General features: G+C 42.0%; 2 protein-coding genes across 5 annotated transcripts; one reads left to right on the top strand and one right to left on the bottom strand.

Annotated features, from left to right (window-relative positions):
* The first annotated feature begins 1,313 nt into the window (after nucleotides 1-1,313).
* mfsd14a1 (major facilitator superfamily domain containing 14A 1) lies at nucleotides 1,314-13,311 on the top strand. 2 transcript variants are annotated; one of them, XM_063012880.1, is made up of 12 exons: nucleotides 1,314-1,553; nucleotides 4,710-4,805; nucleotides 5,840-5,902; nucleotides 6,634-6,761; nucleotides 7,617-7,731; nucleotides 7,839-8,057; nucleotides 8,941-9,054; nucleotides 9,149-9,220; nucleotides 9,322-9,434; nucleotides 9,541-9,638; nucleotides 9,759-9,913; nucleotides 11,775-13,311. In XM_063012880.1, exons 1-12 carry the CDS (start codon nucleotides 1,473-1,475, stop codon nucleotides 11,976-11,978), a joined length of 1,458 nt encoding a protein of 485 aa, XP_062868950.1. In that variant the 5' UTR covers nucleotides 1,314-1,472; the 3' UTR covers nucleotides 11,979-13,311. The 2 variants fall into 2 exon arrangements, with proteins under 2 accessions (XP_062868950.1, XP_062868951.1); XM_063012881.1 differs by lacking the exon at nucleotides 4,710-4,805.
* A 952-nt stretch (nucleotides 13,312-14,263) lies between these two features.
* On the bottom strand, nucleotides 14,264-24,578 carry sass6 (SAS-6 centriolar assembly protein). 3 transcript variants are annotated; one of them, XM_063012877.1, is made up of 17 exons: nucleotides 24,399-24,578; nucleotides 23,146-23,206; nucleotides 22,799-22,878; nucleotides 22,590-22,694; nucleotides 22,326-22,497; nucleotides 21,321-21,398; nucleotides 20,701-20,820; nucleotides 20,437-20,628; nucleotides 19,445-19,639; nucleotides 18,356-18,445; nucleotides 18,021-18,200; nucleotides 17,684-17,765; nucleotides 17,265-17,386; nucleotides 17,034-17,177; nucleotides 15,799-15,896; nucleotides 14,960-15,054; nucleotides 14,264-14,460 (listed from the first exon to the last, which is right to left on the bottom strand). In XM_063012877.1, exons 1-17 carry the CDS (start codon nucleotides 24,461-24,463, stop codon nucleotides 14,387-14,389), a joined length of 1,953 nt encoding a protein of 650 aa, XP_062868947.1. In that variant the 5' UTR covers nucleotides 24,464-24,578; the 3' UTR covers nucleotides 14,264-14,386. The 3 variants fall into 3 exon arrangements, with proteins under 3 accessions (XP_062868947.1, XP_062868948.1, XP_062868949.1); XM_063012878.1 differs by having other exon boundaries at nucleotides 19,445-19,630; XM_063012879.1 differs by lacking the exons at nucleotides 14,264-14,460; nucleotides 14,960-15,054 and having other exon boundaries at nucleotides 15,805-15,896; nucleotides 17,006-17,177.
* Between the last annotated feature and the right edge of the window lie 241 nt (nucleotides 24,579-24,819).

Raw genomic sequence — 24,819 nt, 5'->3', positions numbered from 1 at the left:
TTTTCTATATTTTTCTACCCTAAACTCACTGCTAGTAGTACCATGTATGAACTGTATGTTACAAGTACACTTTGATTTGATTTTAAGGACATTCAGAGACTCGCCCTGTGTTGACACTCCAGTATTGTTTTGACACTATGCTCTAGGTCACTGTCGTGTTAAGGAGAGCTTAAGAGCTGTATACAAGTACATTGTGTAATGAAATTACGTTCCTTTAAGACCAGGGTGCAACACAGAACACAAGTGCAAGACAATATAATACACACAGTGCAGATAAAACAACAGACCAATAAATACAGAAGACATTTCTAATCTAAAGGAATTTAGAGGGACGAGACTAGATGTAGCCAGTACATGGTACTGAGTAAATAATAAGTAAAAAAACAGAATCTGATATACAGTTAACAGTGTAGGTTTTTATAGTAGCAGAGATATAAAGGTGTATTGTCATGGAGGAGTGTGTTTTCCTCAAAGGTGTTTCTGTATTATGGCAGCAGTTACCTGTCCCCACCTGGTGGTACCTGTTTCCCTGATGTTACCTGTCCCTTGATGTTACCTCCTGTCCCCTGGTGTTACCTGTCCCCTGTTGTTACCTCCTGTCCCCAGCTGATGTTACCTTCTGTCCCATGGTGTTACCTGTCCCCTGATGTTACCTCCTGTCCCCACCTGGTGGTACCTGTTTCCCTGATGTTACCTGTCCCTTGATGTTACCTCCTGTCCCCAGCTGGTGTTACCTGTCCCCTGGTGTTACCTCCTGACCCCTGATGTTACCTGTCCCTTGGTGTTACCTCCTGTCCCCTGATGTTACCTGTCCCCTGATGTTACCTCCTGTCCCATGGTGTTACCTGTCCCCTGATGTTACCTCCTGTCCCCACCAGGTGGTACCTGTTTCCCTGATGTTACCTGTCCCTTGATGTTACCTCCTGTCCCCTGGTGTTACCTGTCCCCTGATGTTACCTCCTGTCCCCAGCTGGTGTTACCTGTCCCCTGATGTTACCTGTCCCTTGGTGTTACCTCCTGTCCCCTGATGTTACCTGTCCCCTGGTGTTACCTCCTGTCCCCAGCTGGTGTTACCTTTTGTACCCTGGTGTTACCTCCTGACCCCTGATGTTACCTGTCCCCTGGTGTTACCTCCTGTCCCCTGATGTTACCTGTCTGTTTTGGTCCGTCCGTCCCTGCATGAATGTGGAACGCCCCCCTGAAATCGAATGATGCCGACGTCATTACGTACACCTCCGTATGGTGTGACGTGACGTCACGGCGCACTCGCTTGTGTGTGTTTGATTTAGCTGCTAAAGATGGCGGCGGCTCTGTGTGTGTGGAGCTGAATGGACGGTACGGAGTGTAGAACTGTAGATAAGCTTCACCTCCCGCGTCTCTCCTCGCTTTTCTATCAGACTGTTTCTCCTCGGAATAAATGTATTTATCTAAACCCGCGGCTGAGAGGAGGAGAGCAGTAGGATGGTGATATCATGACACAGAGTAAGAAGAAGAAGCGGGTGAATCGCAGTCTGCTGCTGGCCAAGAAAATCATCATCAAGGATGGAGGAACTGTACGTTACATTATACATCTGTTATATATCATTCATTTACATTATAAAACAATCATGTATACTGTTATAATGTAATATAGGTTATTAATACATCACTTATTTATTTATTCATCTATCTGTTTACACACCGCTGTGTTTATTTAGTTACCCATCATGATCACATTACTGACATTACAGACAATATTACTAATATTAATAACATTACACACACTATTACTACTATTAATAACATTACACACACTATTACTACTATTAATAACATTACACACACTATTATTACTATTAATAACATTACATACAATATTACTAATATTAATAACATTACATACAATATTACTAATATTAATAACATTACACACACTATTACTACTATTAATAACATTACACACACTATTACTACTATTAATAACATTACATACAATATTACTAATATTAATAACATTACACACATTATTACTACTATTAATAACATTACATACAATATTACTAATATTAATAACATTACATACAATATTACTAATATTAATAACATTACACACACTATTACTACTATTAATAACATTACACACACTATTACTACTATTAATAACATTACATACAATATTACTAATATTAATAACATTACACACATTATTACTACTATTAATAACATTACATACAATATTACTAATATTAATAACATTACATACAATATTACTAATATTAATAACATTACAGACACTATTACTAATATTAATAACATTACACACACTATTACTACTATTAATAACATTACACACACTATTACTACTATTAATAACATTACATACAATATTACTAATATTAATAACATTACACACATTATTACTACTATTAATAACATTACATACAATATTACTACTATTAATAACATTACATACAATATTACTAATATTAATAACATTACACACACTATTACTACTATTAATAACATTACACACATTATTACTACTATTAATAACATTACATACAATATTACTAATATTAATAACATTACATACAATATTACTAATATTAATAACATTACAGACACTATTACTAATATTAATAACATTACATACAATATTACTAATATTAATAACATTACAGACACTATTACTAATAATAATAATATTACAGACACTATTAGTAAGATTAATAACATTACATACATCATTAATAACATTAATAACATTACATACATCATTAATGACATTACATACATCATTAATAACATTACAGACACTATTACTAATAATAATAATATAAAGACACTTACTAATATTAATATCATTACATACATCATTAATAACATTACTAACATTACATACATCATTAATAACATTACAGACACAATTACTAACATTACTGACATTACAGACATCATTAATAACATTACTAACATTACATTCATCATTAATAACATTACAGACACTATTACTAACATTACATACATCATTAATAACATTACAGACACTATTACTAACATTACATACATCATTAATAACATTACAGACACTATTACTAACATTACAGACACTATTACTAACATTACAGACACTTACTAATATTATTAACATTACAGACATCATTAATAACATTACAGACACTATTACTAACATTACAGACACTATTACTAACATTACAGACACTTACTAACATTACTAACATTACATACATCATTAATAACATTACTAACATTACATTCATCATTAATAACATTACAGACACTATTACTAACATTACATACATCATTAATAACATTACAGACACTATTACTAACATTACAGACACTATTACTAACATTACAGACACTTACTAATATTATTAACATTACAGACATCATTAATAACATTACAGACATCATTAATAACATTACAGACACTATTACTAACATGTATCACATTACAGACATCATTAATACCATTACAGACACTTACTAATATTATTAACATTACAGACATCATTAATAACATTACAGACATCATTAATAACATTACAGACACTATTACTAACATGTATCACATTACATACATCATTAATAACATTACAGACACTATTACTAACATTACATTCATCATTAATAACATTACAGACACTATTACTAACATTACATACATCATTAATAACATTACAGACACTATTACTAACATTACAGACACTATTACTAACATTACAGACACTTACTAATATTATTAACATTACAGACATCATTAATAACATTACAGACATCATTAATAACATTACAGACACTATTACTAACATGTATCACATTACAGACATCATTAATACCATTACAGACACTCTTACTAATATCAGTAACATTACAGACACTAGTTATTACATTAATATTAGAGACACTAGTAAACAATACTGACATTACAAAAAATAATAGTAATATTGCAAACACTGGTAAACAGTACTGTCAGTATAACCTATTAATTTAGGTTTCAGACACTGGTAAACAACACTGACATTACAGACAATATTGCAAACACTAGTAAACAGTTTAGTTAATATAACCTATACAAATAATATTACAGACACTGGTAAACAACACTGACATTATGGACAATAGCAATAATATTACAGACGCTGGTAAACAACACTGATAATATAACCTACACAAATAGTTTACAGACACTGGTAAATAACACTGACACTACAGACAATACTAATAATATTATTGCAACTAGTAAACATATTACACACAATAGTAATAATATTACAGACACTGATGAACAATGTGGACAATATAACCTACACAAATAGTTTACTGGTAAATATTAGGCCAGACATCGCAGGTGTAATTATATAGCACTTCCTACACAAATAAGGTAAAAATGATAAAAGACTCTGTAGGGCAGTGACGTGTTCCTCTCCTAAATCTCTCGGTGCCTTTAATACCACAGCTGTGCATTTGCATGTACTTCATTATGCGGCTTCATTGTTCTCTGGCTGATAGCTGTCAGACAGTTCCAGTTTAATCGTGAGTTTATTCTCCGCCTGTTATAAAAGAATAATTCAGTACGTTCAGGTCAGAGCTGGAGTGAAATCACTGAGCGATGGGATAAACCTTTACAGTCCAGTCAGAAGCCGGCCTGCAGTAATTCGTCCTGTACCCTGACATGTTTATGACTTGTTTATGTCTCTCCACAGCCACAGGGTTTCGGAGCTCCCAGTGTTTACCACGCCGTCATAGTCATATTTCTGGAGTTCTTCGCCTGGGGTTTGTTGACGGCACCTACGCTAGTGGTGAGCTGCTTTATCTCTTGTGTCAAAATCAGGATCTCTGTAGTGTACGTGATAATTATCGGATTTTGTCCTGTAATTATTTCGTTTCGTGATTACATGGCGCTCGGGTTGTAATTACGCTAGCCCGCTACTGATCCAGGGTTGAAATCCTGTCGTGGTATCCTGTCTGGGGTGGTTCCGCATTGTGCCCAGTGACCCACCGTGACCCTGACCAGAATAAAGCAGTAAAATCTGAAATGATTTATGGACAATAAGTGATAATGCAATAAAGTCATATTGGCCCTCGGGTGATCTATTTTGCAACCCACTATCTCTGAGATTCGGTTTCAGGTTTGAATATCAGCAGTGCTATCAGCCAGCCAGGTGGTGGGATGGAGCAGCGCCTTGTCTGTGGACCCACCACGACCCTGACCAGGATAAAGCGATTGGTGGTCATGAGATGAACGTCTGGCCCAGGATTAAAGTTCATGAAATGTATTTGACACAGCGGTAGCTCAGCAATAAAGTTCTCTGGTTCAAGCCCCACCGCTACCAGGTTGCCACTGTTGGGCCCCTAAGCACGGCCCTTAATCCTCAACTGCTTTGACTGTATATGGTCACAATTGTGATTCACTTTGGATAAAGACGTCTTCTAAATGCCTGGTGTGATGAGTCACGTTCTATTTTGCATCAGTGGGCGGCCGGAGAAGACGTCAGGCCAGGGATGAAGCGTGAGGACCGTGGGTCCTGGCGTTCATGTAGATGTTACCTATAGAGTTCACGTGTCCCCTGATGGCCTGTTTGAGCAGGATCATGAACCCTCCCGCTCTTTAAAATGTTCAGGAATCATTTGAGGACATAATAGAGCGTCTGGACAAACAAGACCTTCCTATGGAGGCCCCAGCTCGCTGTTTGCAAGACTAAAAGGATTTGCTGCTAACGTCTTGAATTTTTCCCACAGTGGAGAGTGGACGGCGCCTCCACCTCTGAAAATCGTGCTTGCTTTGCTCCAGTATTTAATATGATTTAATATGAATTCTGTCTCGTTTTTGCAGGTTCTCCATGAAACCTTCCCGAAGCACACGTTTCTGATGAACGGCCTCATCCAGGGAGTCAAGGTACGATACGATACGCCGCTATATAAAGTGGAACCTCAGTTCTCGAACCTAATCCTTTCCGGAAGGCTGGTTTAAGAGAAAACCAAATCAAAGTAAATTTGGATAAATCCGTTCCAGAACCCCAAAAATCACACATTATAAATCATTTAAAGCTATAAAATAACACAGTACTTACATGCATAAAATCCTACAAAAACACTCTGCTACCAGTCAGCTGTGTGCCCCCTAGGGGGCACAATTGGCAGGGCAGACAGTGCAGCAGACAAAACTGACCACTAGTCTGCTGGGTGGGAAAAGATGGGACTCTAGTTAGTAGCCCGGGGCGCCTGTATAGAATTGGAGGAACGTGGAGATCAGCACGTGACTCTCTGTGAGTGAGACCGACCTCACATGCCGATTCACCGAAGTACAGGCGAATAAGAAGGGGACGGTGGAGCGCACACGTCAGAGGGAGGACGCGTCAGGAGAATATACGGTGCTGCTCGGTGATTTTGCCGTTCGTAACTGCGTAGCAATATGAGATGAGCGACCAATCGAAACTGTTTGTTCAAGAACCAAGAATCCGCTCGACAACCAAGACTTTTTCTCTCCAAAAAATATGGTCAAGAACCGAATTGTTTGATATGGGAGACGTTTGAGAACCGAGGATCCACTGTAAACGTTGCATGTAATTACGCTGTGCTACAGAAACATGACTGCGGTAATGAATAACCTCCTCTCGTTCGTTTCAGGGTCTGCTGTCGTTTCTGAGCGCTCCTCTGATCGGTGCTTTATCTGACGTGTGGGGTCGGAAGTCTTTTCTTCTGCTCACCGTCTTCTTCACGTGCGCTCCCATCCCGCTGATGAAAATCAGCCCATGGTACGTCAGTCCTTCAAGTACTGTTCCTACTGCAAAATATTGTTATTTTTTCATGTATTCTCTTCAGAATTGGTGGAGGAACTTCAGTAACCTGCACATAGGCATGGCCTTAACCCTGCTAAACACCTCAGCAGTGCTGTTTTGGCTAAATGGGCACAAATATCAGGTGAAATCCTGTGAAATAAGAGCAGAAGCTTTAAAACCTACTAAAAGTAAGATGTAGCTCCATATTAATGCCTGTGGGTTTCAAACGGGATGTCTAACAAGCTGGTAGTTAGGTGTCCACATATTTTTGAACATTTGGTGTAAATAGCAGCAAAACCACATTTTAACTTTTCACTTGCCTGCTTTAGATCTACACTCAAACACTTGGCCAAAAGTATGTGGACACCTGACCATGAGCTTGCTGGACGTCCCATTTTAAAAGCACTATGTGATCTTTCAGCTAGAACAACAGCCGCTTTTCTGAGAAGGCTTCTCTCGAGTCTTTGAAGTGTGTCTGTGGGAATTTGTGCTCGTTTAGTCAGAAAATGACCGTGTTTGTATGGCTGGTCAAAAAAGTCTCAGTTGTGGTTCCAGTTCCTTGTAAAGCTGTTCAGTTTTGGAGATCTCGTATTGTATCGGCAGAGGGTTGAGACGCCGTCTGAACATCCCTTCCTCAGACACAACAAATTGTGTGAACTCACTAGTTCCAACCCTCTGTAGGGGTGTTCTAGCGTGTTAGATCGCTGTGCCACCCGAGCGGCACTTCTTACATGATGTTTACAGCTCAATTTAATAGTTTAATTGTTTAGTTTAGATCAGTGTGTGCTTGTGTGTGTGTGTGTGTATTTTATACTACTGGTTGTGTTTCAGGTGGTACTTCGCTGTTATCTCGGTATCCGGGGTGTTCGCCGTGACCTTCTCGGTGGTTTTCGCGTACGTGGCGGATATCACACAGGAGCATGAGCGCAGCATGGCGTACGGGCTGGTAAGTGATGTTATTGAACCCTAAAATCCAGCCTGACCTTTTGTTCCTGTCCTCTAAGCGTGTTCTGGTCAGTAACGGTCTGTCTTTCCCCTGTTGCCGTTCGTTAGGTTTCAGCCACGTTTGCGGCGAGCCTGGTGACCAGCCCGGCGATCGGCGCCTACCTCAGCCAGACATACGGAGACAGTCTGGTGGTGGTTTTGGCGTCGGCTATCGCCATGCTGGATATCTGCTTCATCCTGGTGGCCGTGCCTGAATCGCTGCCTGAGAAAATGAGACCGGCGTCGTGGGGGGCGCCCATCTCGTGGGAACAGGCCGACCCCTTCGCCGTGAGTGGAGCTCCGTCGCTTTTAATGACGCACTATCATTATCTGTGGTTTTTTTTGGGATGGGTCGGGGGACGACGACTGGTGCCCCGTTTAATCCCATTACACTGTATAAATAAAAATCACACTGTATGGCCAAAAGTAATGGGACAGCCCTTTTAATTACAAAACAGTTGCTATGGATGTAGTAAATCAATCATATTATGGAAAGGATTTGCTTCCAACAGTTTAGGGAAGGCCTTTTCCTGTCCCAGCATGACCGCCCCTGTGCACTCTATAAATCCCACCAATAGCAGCCTGTCAGTGGGGTTTGAAACAGCGAGTTTCTGGTTACTGGTCCAGTACCCTAACCACTAAGCGACCACAGTTCCCACCAATGTGAAACTAGACTTCTCTCTTGACTTCAATCTCAGCTGTGCTATCAGCCAGCCGGGTGTCTGTAAGGGGAGGGACACACAAACACAACTGGAGGTGTTTGAGGGAGGGAAGGTGCCTGAGTTAGGGAAGTCACATGAAGCTTGGCGTGGCTCTCGGTACGCGATGCGGCTCTCCGTGGGGGGACACAGATCGGACACGTGTCGCAGGGGGCGTGTGGTGATCTGCCCTCTCTTGATCAGAATGTGCTTGGTAACACCGAAGTAGCACCAGAAAAAGGATCCGTTAGGCTGTTTAATCCGGCCCGCTGTCCTCCTAAAGACCGCCTTTCTTCTGCAATACCCTGCATTTCAGTATGATTCCACTAGATGGCGCACTCCAAACGCTAGCGACCCTTTCGAAAGCCGAGTCTGTCGTCTCCACATCCCCCCTCCGTCTTCTAAACCCAGTGTGGCCCCTGAGCCCCCTGATTTATTCCCTTAACACTTGTTGTTTGTTGTTCTCGCTGCAGTCTTTGCGGAAGGTGGGTCAGGACTCGACGGTGCTGCTCATTTGCATAACAGTGTTCTTGTCGTATCTCCCCGAAGCGGGTCAGTACTCCAGCTTCTTCCTCTACCTACGACAGGTATGTCTGACCCCTCAAACCACTCTGATTTTTTTTCCCCCTTTGATCACAAAAATAAATCAATCAATAATTAAATCTGTTTGCTGATTTCCAGATCATGAGCTTTTCATCTGAAAGTGTTGCTGCTTTCATTGCTGTACTAGGTTTGCTCTCCATAGTCGCACAGGTTGGTTAAAATTTTATTCAAAACATTTGATATTTGTATGTATTTTATGTATTTGTTCATCTGAGACGTTTCCGTTTCCCTCTCTCTCTCTCACGTCTTAGACTGTAGTGTTAAGTTTACTAATGCGTTCCATCGGGAACAAGAACACAATCCTGCTGGGTTTGGGCTTCCAGATTCTGCAGCTGGCCTGGTACGGGTTCGGATCGGAGCCGTGGTGAGTCTGATGAGTCTGACGGCGTTCAGGTCATGTGACTGTACGGATGTGATGTGATGAATTTCGGTGTGTGATTTTATTTGTGTTGTTTACCCCTGTTCTGTAGGATGATGTGGGCGGCGGGCGCCGTAGCTGCCATGTCTAGCATCACCTTCCCCGCCGTGAGTGCGCTGGTGTCCCGCACAGCAGATCCTGACCAGCAAGGTGGGTCGTCCCTCTCTCTCACATTTTGACATTTTGACTGAGCGGTTGCTAACTGAATTGCCGTAGGATTGGTAAGACGACTACACGAATGAAAATTGTGTGTGTTAAATGTGTGTGCAGGCGTGGGACAGGGTATGATAACCGGTATCCGTGGTCTGTGTAACGGACTCGGCCCGGCGCTGTACGGCTTCATCTTCTACATCTTTCACGTGGAACTGGATGAGGTTCCTGATGGAGGAGATGCTGTAGATCATCACGCTCAGCTCCACCAGCAGGTCCGTGTGTCTTCATGCGTTCAGATGTTTGGTCACCGAGCAGTTGAGGGTTAAGTGCTTTGCTCAGGGGCCCAACATTGCTCAGGGGCCTTATAATATAGTAATAATAGAATTTGATTTATAATAACCTTTCATGGTACTCAAGGATACCTTACAGATAAGGTACAGCGTTCCTGTATTTAGGGGTCTGGGGGTCTGGAATACCTAAATTGGCACAGTTTTTACTTCGGATGCCCTTCCTGACGCAACCCTCCTGGCACTGAGTGGCTCAAACCTGACCTGGTGGGTGTTTGTTGCCTTAAAGTTATATAGAACCCGGTTCCAGTCAAAGTTCCAGCGGTGTAAAGTAAATTAGTGGGTGATTATTGTGATTGGACAAAATGCTAGTCTATTCAGATTTGAGTAACCTACAGAATCTGACCCCAAAATGCTACTATCTTTTGAAAATACCCAATTTTTGCTTCTCTGTCCATCCTCCTCACTGTGTCTGTGGTACATATTGGCTTATAATACAGCACAGTATATCACTGTACACTATAGTGCAATACTACAGCGCTTTAGGAGCCTCCGGACAAGGACTACTAGACTGAGGAACAGCTTTTTCCCCAGAGCTGTCTCCATATTGAACTCTGTCCCCCGTTAACCCCCCCCCCCACACACACACACACACACACACTACAAACATGATCATTTTTATCCTTTTTCCGCTATGTATTTCACTGGTACATACCTCATCTGTACATAAATCTCATAAATACTGTATACATCTGTTTATTATGTTTTTACGTACTCATTCCTTGATCGTGTCCATAGCACCTTAATCACTTTAACCTGCATAGCACCTTAATATTAATCTGCACCTTAATATGTATATTGTTTTCAGCTACATATCTTGTTTATAGTATAGTTTATAGATCCTGTTGATACCACTGCTATTTACCCACAGTAAATAATGTATATCATAAATACTGTTTATTCTGCACTTTCTGCTTATTGCACTTCTGGTTAGATGCTAAACTGCATTTCGTTGCCTTGTACTTGTACATGTGTAATGACAATAAAGTTTAATCTAATCTGTAGTATAGTACAGCACAGTACAAACTGCTACTATCTCCTGAAAATATCCTATTTTTGCATCTCTTACCATCCTCCTCACTGTGTGTGTGTTACACCTCTGCTTATAATGCAGTACGGTATAGTGCAGTATAGTACAAAATGTCATATCTTGTCATATACAGTACAGTATAGTACTGTACGCTATAGTATATGGTATAGTGCAGTATAGTACAAAATGCTACTGTCTCCTGAAAATACCCCATTTTTGCATCTCCTAACATCCTCCTCACTGTGTATGTGTTACATCTCTGCTTATAATACAGTACAATATGGTATAATACTACAGTATAGTGCAGCATAGTACAAAATGCGACTATCTTTTGAAAATACCCTATTTTTGCTTCTCTAACCATCCTCCTCACTGTGTTTGTATATCTCTGCTTATAATACAGTACAGTATAGCACTGCACAGTCTAGTATAATACGACAGTATAGTACAGTGTAGTACAAAATGTCACTATCTTTTGAAATGACCCAATTTTTGCTTCTCTTAACATCCTCCTCACTGTGTCTGTGGTACATCTTGGCTTATAATACAGTACAGTACAGTATAGCACTGTACACTATAGTGTAATACTACAGTATAGTGCAGTATAGTACAAAATGCTACTATCTACTGAAAATACCCTACTTTTGCTTCTCTTACCATCCTCCTCACTGTGTCCGTCACCTCTGCCTGTTTTCTTGCCCTGTGCAGCACTCTGTACTGATTCTCTCTCTCTTTTTTGTCCTCTTTCTCCTCCAGAGTTCAATCATTCCAGGTCCCCCGTTCCTGTTCGGGGCGTGCTCGGTGCTGCTGGCGCTGCTCGTGGCGCTCTTCATACCCGAACACACGCAGCTGGGCAGCCGGACGGGCAGCTGGAAGAAGCACGCCTCGCCTCACGGGCATTCGCACGGCGCGCAGCCCCCCGAGGCCAAAGAGCCGCTGCTGCAGGACTCCAACGTGTGACGGGAGGATATCCGGCCGGGGGGTTCGGCTACTCTTTCTAGCGCTGTGTGAAAGCTTTGAGAAGCCTGTCGAGCTCTTCATCTGCACCAGTTTTACCTGCGTGTTGTACAGCCTTCTCTGCTAGGAAAGAGTCGGAACGCGGCCGCTCCCTCCGAATCCTGGACTCGTGTAAATACTGAAAGATATTTAATGGCGGCTCTGTTGCGTGACACTGTCGCAGTGGCTATTTATTAATTTTATGGCTTTCTTTTTCTTCTTGCTGTGTTTTTTTATATATATATTGCATTTTTAAGTTGCATTCCTATCATTTTTGCTCATTGGTTTCGTGACCTACACAGCGTGGCTCACTCAGGGACATGAAGCTCGGAGCTCGGACGGACAGGAGTGTTTCTGGACGCAGCACGTGAACCCATTCCCTCGAACCCGGTTTTATTTGCAGAGAGAGGAACAGTTTAGCCGAATCAAACCTGCACAATCTTCCTATCGGCCTCAAACTAGCAAATAACGGACGCCTGTCAAGCCAAAATTGTTTGATGTAAATTGTAGTTTTGATGCGTGTGATCACATGATCACATCGCTTTGATTAGAATGTGTAAAGACGGCTGCACAAGTTTTATTGGATGGATTAAAGGTTAATGTCTGTGCATAAATGCTCACTCACGTCCATGATTCAGAATAAAATTAAATGGTTTTTAAGTTAGGCTAAACTATTCTTTTACTGCAGCGTGTACAAATAATCACGGGTTCATTTTGTAAGCTGGATTCATCAGATCGCCGACCTGTCGCCGAGGTCGCTTCTCTCCAGACGGACGGACTGTGTATTATTCCAACCACTTCAGAGTTAGCGGTGCCTTCGATGGATTTTTCGGGCCGTTCCCAGTTCTGTGACACCCAATGCTGCGTGTTTTTCCTGATGTGCCGCGTGGAATTAAACATGTTCGGGGATTAGTGAAACGCGCAGAGGTTTGGGGGTTCAGTAACGGGACCAGGGCCTCGTATAAACTGCATTACGATATGTTACGTTTACTTGTAGGATGAGCAGATGAATTTGTCAGTGGCCTTGTATACATTAAAATTTTTCTGAAAGAAATAAGCAGAGGTTTGTTCTTTGAAATGCCGTTTTGACCAAATAAATGAAACGATTTGTTTGATTTATTTATGTTTTACATATGATGTTCTCCTGACTTTGATATCACTCGCTCGTGTACAGTGTTCATGTTCCGCTGCCTTCTGTAGTTCATTTTAACGTACAGTAATACTGTCAGCAGCAGCTGGGTGTGTAAATATGACGTTACCTAATCTAAACATTTCAATAAAAGTATTTTTGACATTCCTCTCCTGTCTATTTGGTGCATTTTTCTACTTTTCCTCCTAATCTAGTCGTATCCAGTTACCCAGTTGTTTCTCTTCTAGTGCTGCACACGCCTACGCTGACCATCGAGGGCTGCACCTAACACGTATGCAGTAGCGAACCACTTCTTTCCACCTGCACAAGGCTGGTTCACACAGGGATCAGCATCACGTACACTGATCATCCATAACATTAAAACCACCTCCTTGTTTACCACCTCCACTTACCATATAGAAGCACTTTGTAGGTCTACAATTACTGACTTTGTTAGCCCCTTTCATGCTATTCTTCACAGAGCAGGTATTATTTAGGTGGTGGATCATTCACAGCACTGCAGTGACACTGACATGGTGGTGGTGAGTTAGTGTGCGTTCAGACACAGCAGCGCTGCTGGAGTTTTTAAACACCTCACCGTCACTGCTGGACTCAGAATTGTCCTCCAGCCAACAGCGCCCCGTGTGCAGCGTCCTGTGACCACTTATGAAGGTCTAGAAGATGAGCGACTCAAACAGCAGCAATAGATGAGCGATCGTCTCTGACTGACTTTACATCTACAAGGTGGACCAACTAGGTAGGAGTGTCTAATAGAGTGGACAGTGAGTGGACACGGTGGCTGATCGGCGTATGGAGAGTCATGCACTGCTCTGTGCAGTGCCTCGACCAGCCAGAAGAGGCCACTATTGCAGCAGTGATGAGGAATCCCTTTGACCCAGCCGCCCTCAGACACACAATCAAGGTGCCACTCTTGGCACAACTACTGGGAGTAAATGTCACCAAGACAGACGCAAATTGAAATGATGTTTTGATTTTGGAGCACTATGTACCACTTTAATTCCAGATGTGTGTGCCAAACTGAAGGGAACGTTTGCCTTTAACTTCAGCATCATGGAAACCGTGTTTCTCACGGTGCAAAACCACTCAACTTCAAACCAAGCAGTGTTTAAAATCAGGTTTAATAAATAATTTAAAGAGAAAAAAAACACACATATACGAGCACAACATAGAAACTGGACACAGACATTAAAGTATGTAGAAGCTCCTAGAACACGGAGCGCCGTCATCCTGGGAAATACGCCGAAGGAGCCGCGGGTTTCGCACCACCAATGTTCAAAGTCGAACCTTTAGGGATTTCTGCAAACGGACAGGAAACGTTAGGCACGCACCACTGATCAGTCCAGTATGATAAGATGAGACGAACACACATCTCTAAGTAGCATAATGACTAACAGGTTGTGTTCCAAACACCCACAGTATCGCACTTAATAGTAGATACTGATACGGTCATTAGAGCAATACCAGTGGTTTGTTTGTTTGTTTGTTTGTTTGTTTATTAGGATTTTAACGTCATGTTTTACACTTTGGTTACACTCATGACAGGAACGGTAGTTACTCATTACACAAGATTCATCAGTTCACAAGTTTAATATCAAACACAGTCATGGACAATTTTGTATCTCCAATTCATGTCACTTGCACGTCTTTGGACTGTGGGAGGAAACCCACGCAGACACGGGGAGAACATGCAAACTCCACACAGCAATACCAGTGGTATAGTTACACACAATGTAGCACCTCAGGTGCAGTTTTGGGACATGAGTTAAAAACGCTGTGTCCGAGCAGCTTCGTTTACCTTTGTTGAGGTGCATGCTGGGTAGCAGGCCACGCAGAGGGATGCTCTCTTCTCGTCGTTCAAAATATTTCGAGTCCAGGCCAAGTGGCTCAGTGCTGTCAGAAAAACGATATCAGTGATTAATGACTTTATAATAAATAATCTTATTTAATGCAGCCTCTTTTACTTGCTATTAACATTAATATCAGATATCAATGTGACCCAGAATCACTGAGCTAAATGCTGGATTCCACAGACTGGATTCCAATTCATCCCTGTGCGTCGGCCATTCCCCTCTACCACAAAGGCATAGCCAATCCTGTTTGTATGAAGGCGCCTGACCAGCCGATAGCACCGCTCGAGATTCAAACCCAGGGTCCTAGAGTGTTTTGTTCCTGCTTTTCATTCAATTTAGTCATTTCCAAATCCCTATTACAATTTTTCTGGCACTTGCACCACCCGTACAACGGCTAAGATGTATGGAACGTTCCTCCACTACTGGCATGCCGACAACCTGTCCCTATTCAGACCACTGTCTGTGGGTACTCGTCACGTCTACCGAGTGCATTTCGACTCCCAGAGGATCCAAAATACCAGCTTTTCCACCCTGGATAATGCACCATGTAGCCAATAAGAAGTGTAATAATTCTAAAGCTCTAAAGATATGATTAACTGTTTGTTTAAATGCTAACCAGGCTTTGTACTGAAGGTTGGAACATTAATATTTAAAGCAGTGACCCAGACCTTCATTACGGTTTGAAACATTTCACTCTACGTGCACCGCTTGATATTTTAAATGTACGATTAAAAATAAAAAGCAGTTCTTGATAGCGGACAGACGGAGCGGTCGCAGAACTCACTTCTCCTTGTTGGAGGATTGCTGTGGTGCTGTGGAGTTTCCATTCCCCACCTCGACTGGACACATGTTGGGTTTGGCACTCATGGGGTTAAACTGGACCTGTCAATCAAACAAAAAAAACTGTAATGAGCAAAATACTGTGACGGATTGGCGCCCTTGTCCAGGGTGTTCCTGCCTTGTGCCCAGTATTTCCCGGTCAAAACGGACCTGTTAAGTTTTCTTACATCAGTTATTGTTACTCAGCTACTCAGTTGATCTGTTTATTAGGTATATTTGTATCTGTATCTCTGGCTACAGCTAGCTATTAACCAATTATGTTAAGCCCCCCCCCGTGACAGACAGGCAGCAGCTACAAACAGCTATACTATTTGGTCATAAGTGTTTGGACACCTGACCATAAGATTGCTGGACATTTTTCTTGTGAAAAGGTGGTCATGTTTAAGGCTCTACCTAATTCACTGCCGTGAAAATCGCGTCTAGGAGCATGAAGTATGCAATTTGCTGTGAAAATTCTAAATGTAAGGTTTGTCTTTATCGATTTAACATCTTCATTCAAGCAGTGTATGAAATATGAGGCGCAATACGAGGCATCCTAGGATTCATACGGCAATAAAGTCAGTGTAAGAGACTCTTCTGTGGTGTCGTGTGCTGACAATGTTTGTTTGATGTGTGTTTGTGTATTAAGAGCACTTTGTCTCTTTGTGGATTCCATAGTCAATGTAAAAGCATGTTTCTCTACACACGTGATCGTCTCTGTGCTGCACCTCAAAAGAACAAACCAGTAACGTTTTCTGCCCCCCATAGTTTGTCTACGCTCAGTTTAAACTCAGCAACTCTAAAGATGCTTGATTAAAGCAGCTAAAACACGACTCGGGTAACTGAGTGAACGTGATGGGGTCGTCTTTGAGACCGTAGTTGAATGTTCTGGGTCTATATTCAACTATTAAGGTAGACTACGCTGTGTATTGTAGCTTCCATCATTCCATCATTCAAGTGCTGTGAAATGTGTCACTTTGCAATTTCCATCACAACAGGTTTGACATACTGGGCGCTAGGCAAGAACACACACACGTTTACTACCTACAGGCGTTTTCCATCACCCGGTACACCTTTAGCACGAGTCGGGAGACTGCAGCACTTAAATGAAACCCACACACACAGATCATGTAAAAAATCCTCACACAGTATAGCTAATAACCATGGCCTACAATAAATCAGGAAGGAGGAAGAGCCTGCCTTTGTTCCAGGGTTCTGATTCTGTAAAGCGAAGACGGAGCGAGGTCCGGCGCTCACACACGACAGAGGGTACGAGTGCTTGGAGTTTAGGGTGGAAGTGACGGGGTACGGCTGGCCCAGCGACGAGAACGTCTTACTATCAAGCTAGAAGAGGAGAGAGGGCGTCAGGTACGTCTTACACTGACCGAGGAGAGATAGCGAGCGAGCGCTAGCTACGGACGAGACCGTTACCAGAGTGTGAGCGGACGGTCCGAGTCGCAGTCCTGCAGCCGAGGGGGTCTCGAACGCACCCATAGATTCGGGTTTCCTGCACAGCTGGTTCTCATTCAGCTGCTTGTTTAGCCACGTTATCACTGCAGGGTACAGAAAGGGCAACGTGTTACTTCCAGTGTCAAAATCTCTCAGCTGTGCTATCGACCGGCCGGGAAACCCAAACACGGGCACGACTGGCTGATCTGGCACAGTTGTTATGTTGGATGTCCCTCCTGACCCAACCCTCCTTATTTTATCCGGGTTTGGGACCGACACCTCCCAGTGGCTCGGCTGTTCAACCAATCAATTCTGTCTAGACGCCCGACCGGCCGATAGCACCGCAGAATTTCCGTACAGAGCATGAATGGATTAAAAGCATCAGGCTGTGGTGCATTCACCATTTTCATTTGTTTTGAGCAGCTCCTTGCTTTCCTCCAGTTTCTTCACCGTGTCGTCCAGCTGCTCCTTCAGCTTCGATACCTACGAGACAGGAACATGTTGAAGCTGAAAGCATGTTGGTGTAGATACAGTGTGGTTGGGTGGAAAATATCCACCATCTTATGGACCCCCTCACACTCACATGCACCGGTGCAACCAATCAGGCACCGCCACGCACATTTAGGGCTCGTGAGTGTAATTCTGATCATTAGAACAGCCCCACCCTGTACACGGATCATGTTGTTTTAACCCCCGTGTCGTGTGTAGAAGCGTGCTGATGTGTTTGATGTGTCGAACCTCGTCCTCTCTGAGTCGGAGCCTGTGCTGCGTGTCCTGTAGTTCCCTCTGTTCTCTCTGCAGCCGCTCGGTCGTTTCCTGCAGGACTTTCTCCTGAGATACCGTCACCGTGTTCTTCACCTTAATCTTCCCCACCAGAGCCTTCAGATCCCCCTGCAGCTTCTTAATGATGCCGTTCGCCTGGGGCGAAAAGTAATAACACGTTTCAAAAGTGAAAATCACACCAATATAGTAAGTATTATTCATTATTATTATATTATTCTTTTTTATATTTAGCTGATGTGGTAAAACACACTAGCCCAAAATTGCTCGGGCTTTGTTAATACAGGACAAACCTTTATAAGCTCTTCAGATAAAGACTTCACTGTTGCCTCCAGCTTTCCGATCTGCATCTGCTTAGTTTCTGCAGTTCCTTCAACCGAGTTCTAATCAGAAGAGAAGAGAAGAAGGAGAAGAGAAGAATAAACAATAAAATAATACAACCTGTAATGTTTTTAGATAGAGTAAATGGTTTCAAATTGTTTTGGAGTGAACACAGGCATCCTCAAATAAAACCAGATTTTTTTTTTACAATTTCACCAAGACCAAATGTATTATGCTATATCTAAAGAAAATAATGATATTCTACATATAAATATAAAAAAACTTCATTATATTCCATACAAATAGTCACATTAGGCCAGAGACTACAAGGTGGATCATAAAGCACTTCCTAGTGGACCCTGAAGCTATAAAAGGAAATGGAGAAATGGAGAAAGACATTCCAAAATGATCTAAAAGCCCATGTTTTCTAACTAACCCATCAGGTGCTCAGGTGGTAGGTATAATGCACCAGCCCACCACCGCTAAGGTCTTAAGTTTGACTCTTAAAGGTGTTATCAACCAGCCAGGCGCCCACACACAGGCACCACATGCATGAAATTACTGCCGCTGTACAACTGTGGCCTCTGCTGGCTGGCTAAGGCACTACCACTAGTGATGGATGATCTGGAGAGCTTAGCATGTCTCTCTAAAACTACTATGTGCGTCCCGGAAGGGGAACTTGATAGTTTAAGCCCTCCAAAGCAAGGGGTGGCAGTGCTGGCAGCATGAGGAAATTGGGAGGGAATTTGGGGATGACTAGATTTGGTACAAATGGGACGAAAGTAAATAAATTAAAATACCATGGTCAGGTGTTCACATACTTTTGGTCATATAGAATAGTAAAGAAAAGGGTTGAGAATCCCTACTCTAAAGAGCCTTTTATTTTTATTATTGGTAGTAACAGTATAATGTAACAGTATACATGTTAAACAATGCTGAGCAAAAGAACCCTGACATGGAATAATAAATCCATAAATCCATATAACGATATAACACAGATATACATAAATTTATATAACGATATAACACAGATATACATAAATCCATATAATGAAAAATACCTTCTGCTGCTGCGTGGCCTCGAGCACCTCCTTGGTTCGGAGGACGAGCTGATCCTTGTCTTTGATCTCCTGCTCCAGAACGGCCACGCGAGTCTGCAGCTGATTGATCAGCCTCTCTTTCTCGTGACACTCTGTATCGAGGGTTCCGTTTTCCCTCCGCAGGGACGTCACCTGCTGCTTTGCTCTCTGGGACTCCTGCAAAACACCCAGAAGCCAAAATGAGAGTTGGACCAAGTAAAACAGACTCAATTACATAAGGGCCACAGCTGAATCGGTGCCGTTTCCATCCCCAGGACGTTATATGTATAAATGTTTATGAAAAATGTACTTTAAAATGCATTTTTTCTTACGCAAAGTGTCCTGCACATTAATTTAACTGCAAATTTAGGATTTATAATTTAAAACATTAACAAAAACTCCCTAAAAGTATTTATTATAGTATTTTTATGTCCCCTCTCTCTAACACGACACTTTAGAATGAAATATAAGGAGTAAAATCTGTCAGAAATTCTTTTTTCCTGCATCGTTTGGTGACTCCAGACCCCATCTACGTTTTTAATATTTATTTTCCATAAAAAAATGTAGAATAATGTGGTTAAAATCCATGTTTTAGTCACTCAGTCCTGTAACTCTCACATATTCATCCTTCTGATAAATAAAAATGTGGAAATATATGAAAATATAAGTCACATTTTGAACAGAAATGAACATTATCGGTATCTACTGAAGGTCACGGGAAGAGCATTAGTAGGTTCTCCTATTTTCCCCCTGTATGTTTGATAATATTGTAACTCTGAGAGGATTCATCTTAACATTCATTCCTGCTCCTATTTTTTCTTAGTTGTTATTTGTTTATTTTAAAAAGAACATTTATTGTGACAAATCACTAAACTGTGCCCAGTGTTCTTGTGCTTTTAGCATGTTCTCCACGCTGCTATATTTCATCCATTTACTAAATCTAAACACGATTTTCGACAGGGCGTCGTTCTCACCTCCTCGAGGCCCTGCAGCTTGGCCTTCAGGTCGCGGATGGTGGAGTCGCTCTTGTACTTCTTCTCCGTCAGCTCTCGGTTGGAGTTCTCCAGTTCGGAGAGGCGAGCGTGGAGCTGCTGCGTGCTCCTCTGATGGGTCGACTCCAGCTCCCGCCTCAGCTGCTCGTTCTGCTGCTGCAGCCTGGTCTGGATCTGAAAGCATTCAGGTAAACGTTGTTTGAAGTGCATTACGTGGAAGCTCGGGTGATTGGTCGATGCGTTTACCTCCAGAGCTTTGTCCCGCTCCGCTGACAGATCTTGCGTGTAACTGCTGGACAGAGACGTGGTCTGTGACGTCCACTCGGTGCGCAGTTTGTCCAGCTCACGGCTCTTTTCAGACAACGTCTAGAGCAAACGTGTGAAAATGAATTACTGCACGGTTCTTAAAGTCAAGCATAATCACATATCCGCTAAATATTAACGTAACGTTAGATTAGATCAATATTCCAAACTCACAAGGAATTTTAACAGACTGAAAATTAATTTATTTCACTTTTGTAAATGGGATTTGGGGGGTAATCTGATGTGACCCTGTATGATTCTATAAATATATCAGCAGCTGATTACTACCAAGGAACCCAAAGAAGTAGAGAAGACCTCGCCGGAGAGCCCATGCTATTGGTAAGTGCACTTGTAAACGTGCTCTCAGTGCTGGTCCCATGTCCAGAGGTCTGATATGCGGACTAAAATAATCCACTGTGCCGACCCCCAAAAAATAAAAATCTGTGTACTTCTGTTCCTAAACACTCTATTATTTTAATCTAACTGATCAAATTCTATGCTGATTTGTGCACAGACCAGCTGATAACAATAATTTTAAGCTAATATTAATTGAATGACTGTACCTGCTGCGCATAGTTTAGCTGCCTGGACAGATCGTCCTCAGTCTTCTTTAACCTCTGCTGGAGCTGCTCCTTCTCCTCCTGTACACCGCAAAGCAAAAATCAATCAATTCATTCAAAACTCATTATTAATAACATATGTCAACAATACTTTTACTTCATTCTGTTTTTCCCACATTATAAAATGTGTCCCAACCAAGTCATACTGTAATTTACAGACCCCTGCCCTAACTGAGGACAGCAGGGCCTCACAGAGAGCAGTATAGGGTACGGAGAGTCACACTATTATCTGTAAATCAGCATCTCTGGTGCAGGCGCCTCGATCAGCCAGCAGGGGCCGCAACTGCAGCAGCAATTAGGAACCCCTTCAACCATACCCAGCCCTCAAACCCTAACCCTAGTGCAGCCGGTCAGTAGCACAGCTGAGATGTCTAACACATTAGACAAAATAAATAAATTAATAACCACTACAAGCTTTTAGAAAAATAAAAGTAAAGCATTTTTATTTATTCTGCCAGTGGCAGTTCATTTCTACAGCACACCAGTATGTTTAAACACTGCCAAAATTCGGCCTTTGTTGCCGATACCACATCAAGTACCTCACTGCGAGCGCTGGATGATCCAGCGGCACGAAAAAGACAATCAGAAAATTCTTAAACTGCATAAAAAGCAAAATAAAGAAAGAAATAAAAACAGGATCGACATTGCCACTCATTATTAAAAGCTCAGCTTGCCTCTTTAAATGATTCCACAGTGGTAAAGTACACTAGCCCACTACTGCCGAGATCTGAGGATCCAGGGTTCGAATCTCAGCAGTGCTATCAGCCAGTCAGGTGTCTGCATGGACGTGACTGGACAAAACAGCCTAGCTATTGCACTTATCAATGCTGGCCCCAGGGCCGGATAAAAAAAAAAAAAAAAAAAGGGTCTCATCAGGTATAAAACTGTGCTGGTATGTGTTCCAGATCCGCACATAATAGTATTTATTAAGACAATAATCTTCTGTACCTTCACCATGGCCAAACAGGAGGCCAAATATTTCTTCACTTCTACATCTGAGCCAGGAAGCAGTTTGAGGGACAAGTGTGTGAGGTGCTTAAAGGCATTGGTCTCCACAACGTTCAGATTAGCAGGACCATGATTCAGCGCTGAGGAGGGTGAGGAGAGCTGCAGCAGGAACCTAAACTCACAAAACAAACATAACAGAGAGAATATTTAGCAAGCGTATAAAGTCAGACAGACCAGACCGTCTCTCAGGACGTTTCTCCTCACCTGGGGTTCTCTTTGCTCTGCTCGGAGATGCACTGCTCTAACAAGTCGATGAATTTCTGAGGAAAGGCCGTGAAGTCGATCAGAAGCCCCTGCTGCACTTTTAAACTGTGAGAGAAACAGAACGGAGTTTGTGCTGAGAAGTTAAAACGTTCTATACGCATTCAAAGACGGAAACAAAGGAAAACAGGCACACAGGATGGACTATATACCTTTGGAAATCCTCCTCGGATATGACAAGGTTGTAGAGAAAGTAGAGATCAGCATCATCGGTCAGCCTCACAACCAAATCCTACAGAATATAAACATGACACAATAAACAAGGGTACAATGTAATAACACACCCCAGAAACGTGGCCCACCCACAGACACAGCCAACCATAACTGGATGTAGACACCCGGCCAGTCGACAGCCGGGGATTCGGACCCTGGATCCCAGAAGTAGTGAACTGGCATAATTTCACAGCTGAGCCACCCGAGCATCTACGTCAACGTCTTAATTAATAACATTATCTGTAAATCAGACCCCCCCAAAAATATATCATCTGTATGTACTTACCTTTCTGTGGATGGGGTTCGAGATCAGCTGGTGTTCAATACTGACTCTGATAACTGTCCGTCTAAAAAAAGATAAACACCAGTAACAATTAAAATTATTATCATTAACTGTTAATTATTGATTATTAACTTGCTGTTAATTATTATTAAAAGCAAGTCTCGGCCAGGCCGTCAGCCAGTTTGGACATTTAACATTTAAATGGGCATGTGCGAGGAAAGAGAAGATGAGACGAGCAGTAACCGCTGTAGCACTGATGCTGTAGAAGGGACTAAAACTGTCTGGTCAAGCTGCCAGTACACTGTTGAGTCACATCATTATGACCACTTCCTACTTTCCACAGCTGGAGCATGTAGCTCATGAAGGACGTTATGTTTGGTGAGCTGGCTTGGTGGGTATATAAGGTGTAAACGGCACTCTCGCCCGATTTGGGTATGAATCCATCCTTGCAGATCACGTACACCCATACATGCTGATTACCTTCCAGCGAGAAGATGCAACACGTCACACGGCTAGAAGTGTCCCACATTGTTTGGAAGAGCATGACCGAGAGTTCCAAGTACTACCCTGACCCCTATTCTTACTATTCTTCCTGCTTCACTTGTTTACCATCCAGCTTTCACATCCATGATCATGATCCAGACGAAGAATCCCTTCATTTCTTCTACCAGGGCAGAAACAGTTAATGTTTATTTACTAATGTCCACTTGTACTGAGGTACAGAAATGTTCATTAAGAACCTGGAGTCCATCCTTCAGCAAGAGGTCATGATACCTTGGGGCTTATCCGTATGGGTGACGCACAGCACCATGAGTCTTAGGGATGTGGGTTCGATCCTGGCCTCCTGTCCACATGACAATTAATTAAGTTAATCATAAAAATTCATAACTTTTTAATTGTTTGTGGTTGGATGATTATGTAATAAATGTGATTACATACACATTAAAAACAAAATAAATATTTTAATGAATTTTAATGAATTATTTAGATATACTGTACATATGACATTTCTGGGTTTTAAACACAAAACAATCAAACAGAAACCATACAAATAATTCACACAGACTATAAATATCTAGAATGACTTTTTCATTCTGTTTAATTAATGAATTATTGATTAATTAATCTAGATCATTTAATCCTGGATTAAATCTGTGATCTTGGCAACCTGCAACAGCTGCAACCCGATTCAGTCCTTGTTTGTATTAGCATTAGCATTAGCATTAGCACAAGAGTAAAAATAGAGATGTGTTTACCTTTCATCGCAGTCTTTACACTTCACGCACACCTGTAGAGTCTTATTAAACAGTAGGTCCGTCATCTCCAGTTCCCATTAAGCATAAATAACAGATAATAAAGTGTTTCTGGTCCTGGTTTAAGGATCAGAGCTCGAAGATGAAAACGGCAGATTCGAGTTTGGCGCTTTTGCTCCCGCTAATGGCCGCCCGAGGTGGAGAACGTGGCGGTGTTTCAATCTGTCAATGTGCACTCACTAGGGAGCCTAGATAGCGATCAAAACGCGCACATACACACACACACATTTCGAAAAACATTATGTGTAAATGTAAAGTGAACATCTGCACTAAAAGCGAAAAGTCAGATTAAATAATAAAATAAAACAAGCGCACTCAGCGTAATGTGCTAGTTTTGTAGTGTGGATAAATTAGGGCGCCTGTG

Source organism: Trichomycterus rosablanca, chromosome 17 (assembly GCF_030014385.1).
Source record: "Trichomycterus rosablanca isolate fTriRos1 chromosome 17, fTriRos1.hap1, whole genome shotgun sequence".
Classification (NCBI taxonomy): Eukaryota; Metazoa; Chordata; class Actinopteri; order Siluriformes; family Trichomycteridae; genus Trichomycterus; species Trichomycterus rosablanca.
The sequence above is the reverse complement of the archived record's forward strand: the minus strand, read 5'-3'. Positions and strand labels throughout refer to the sequence as shown.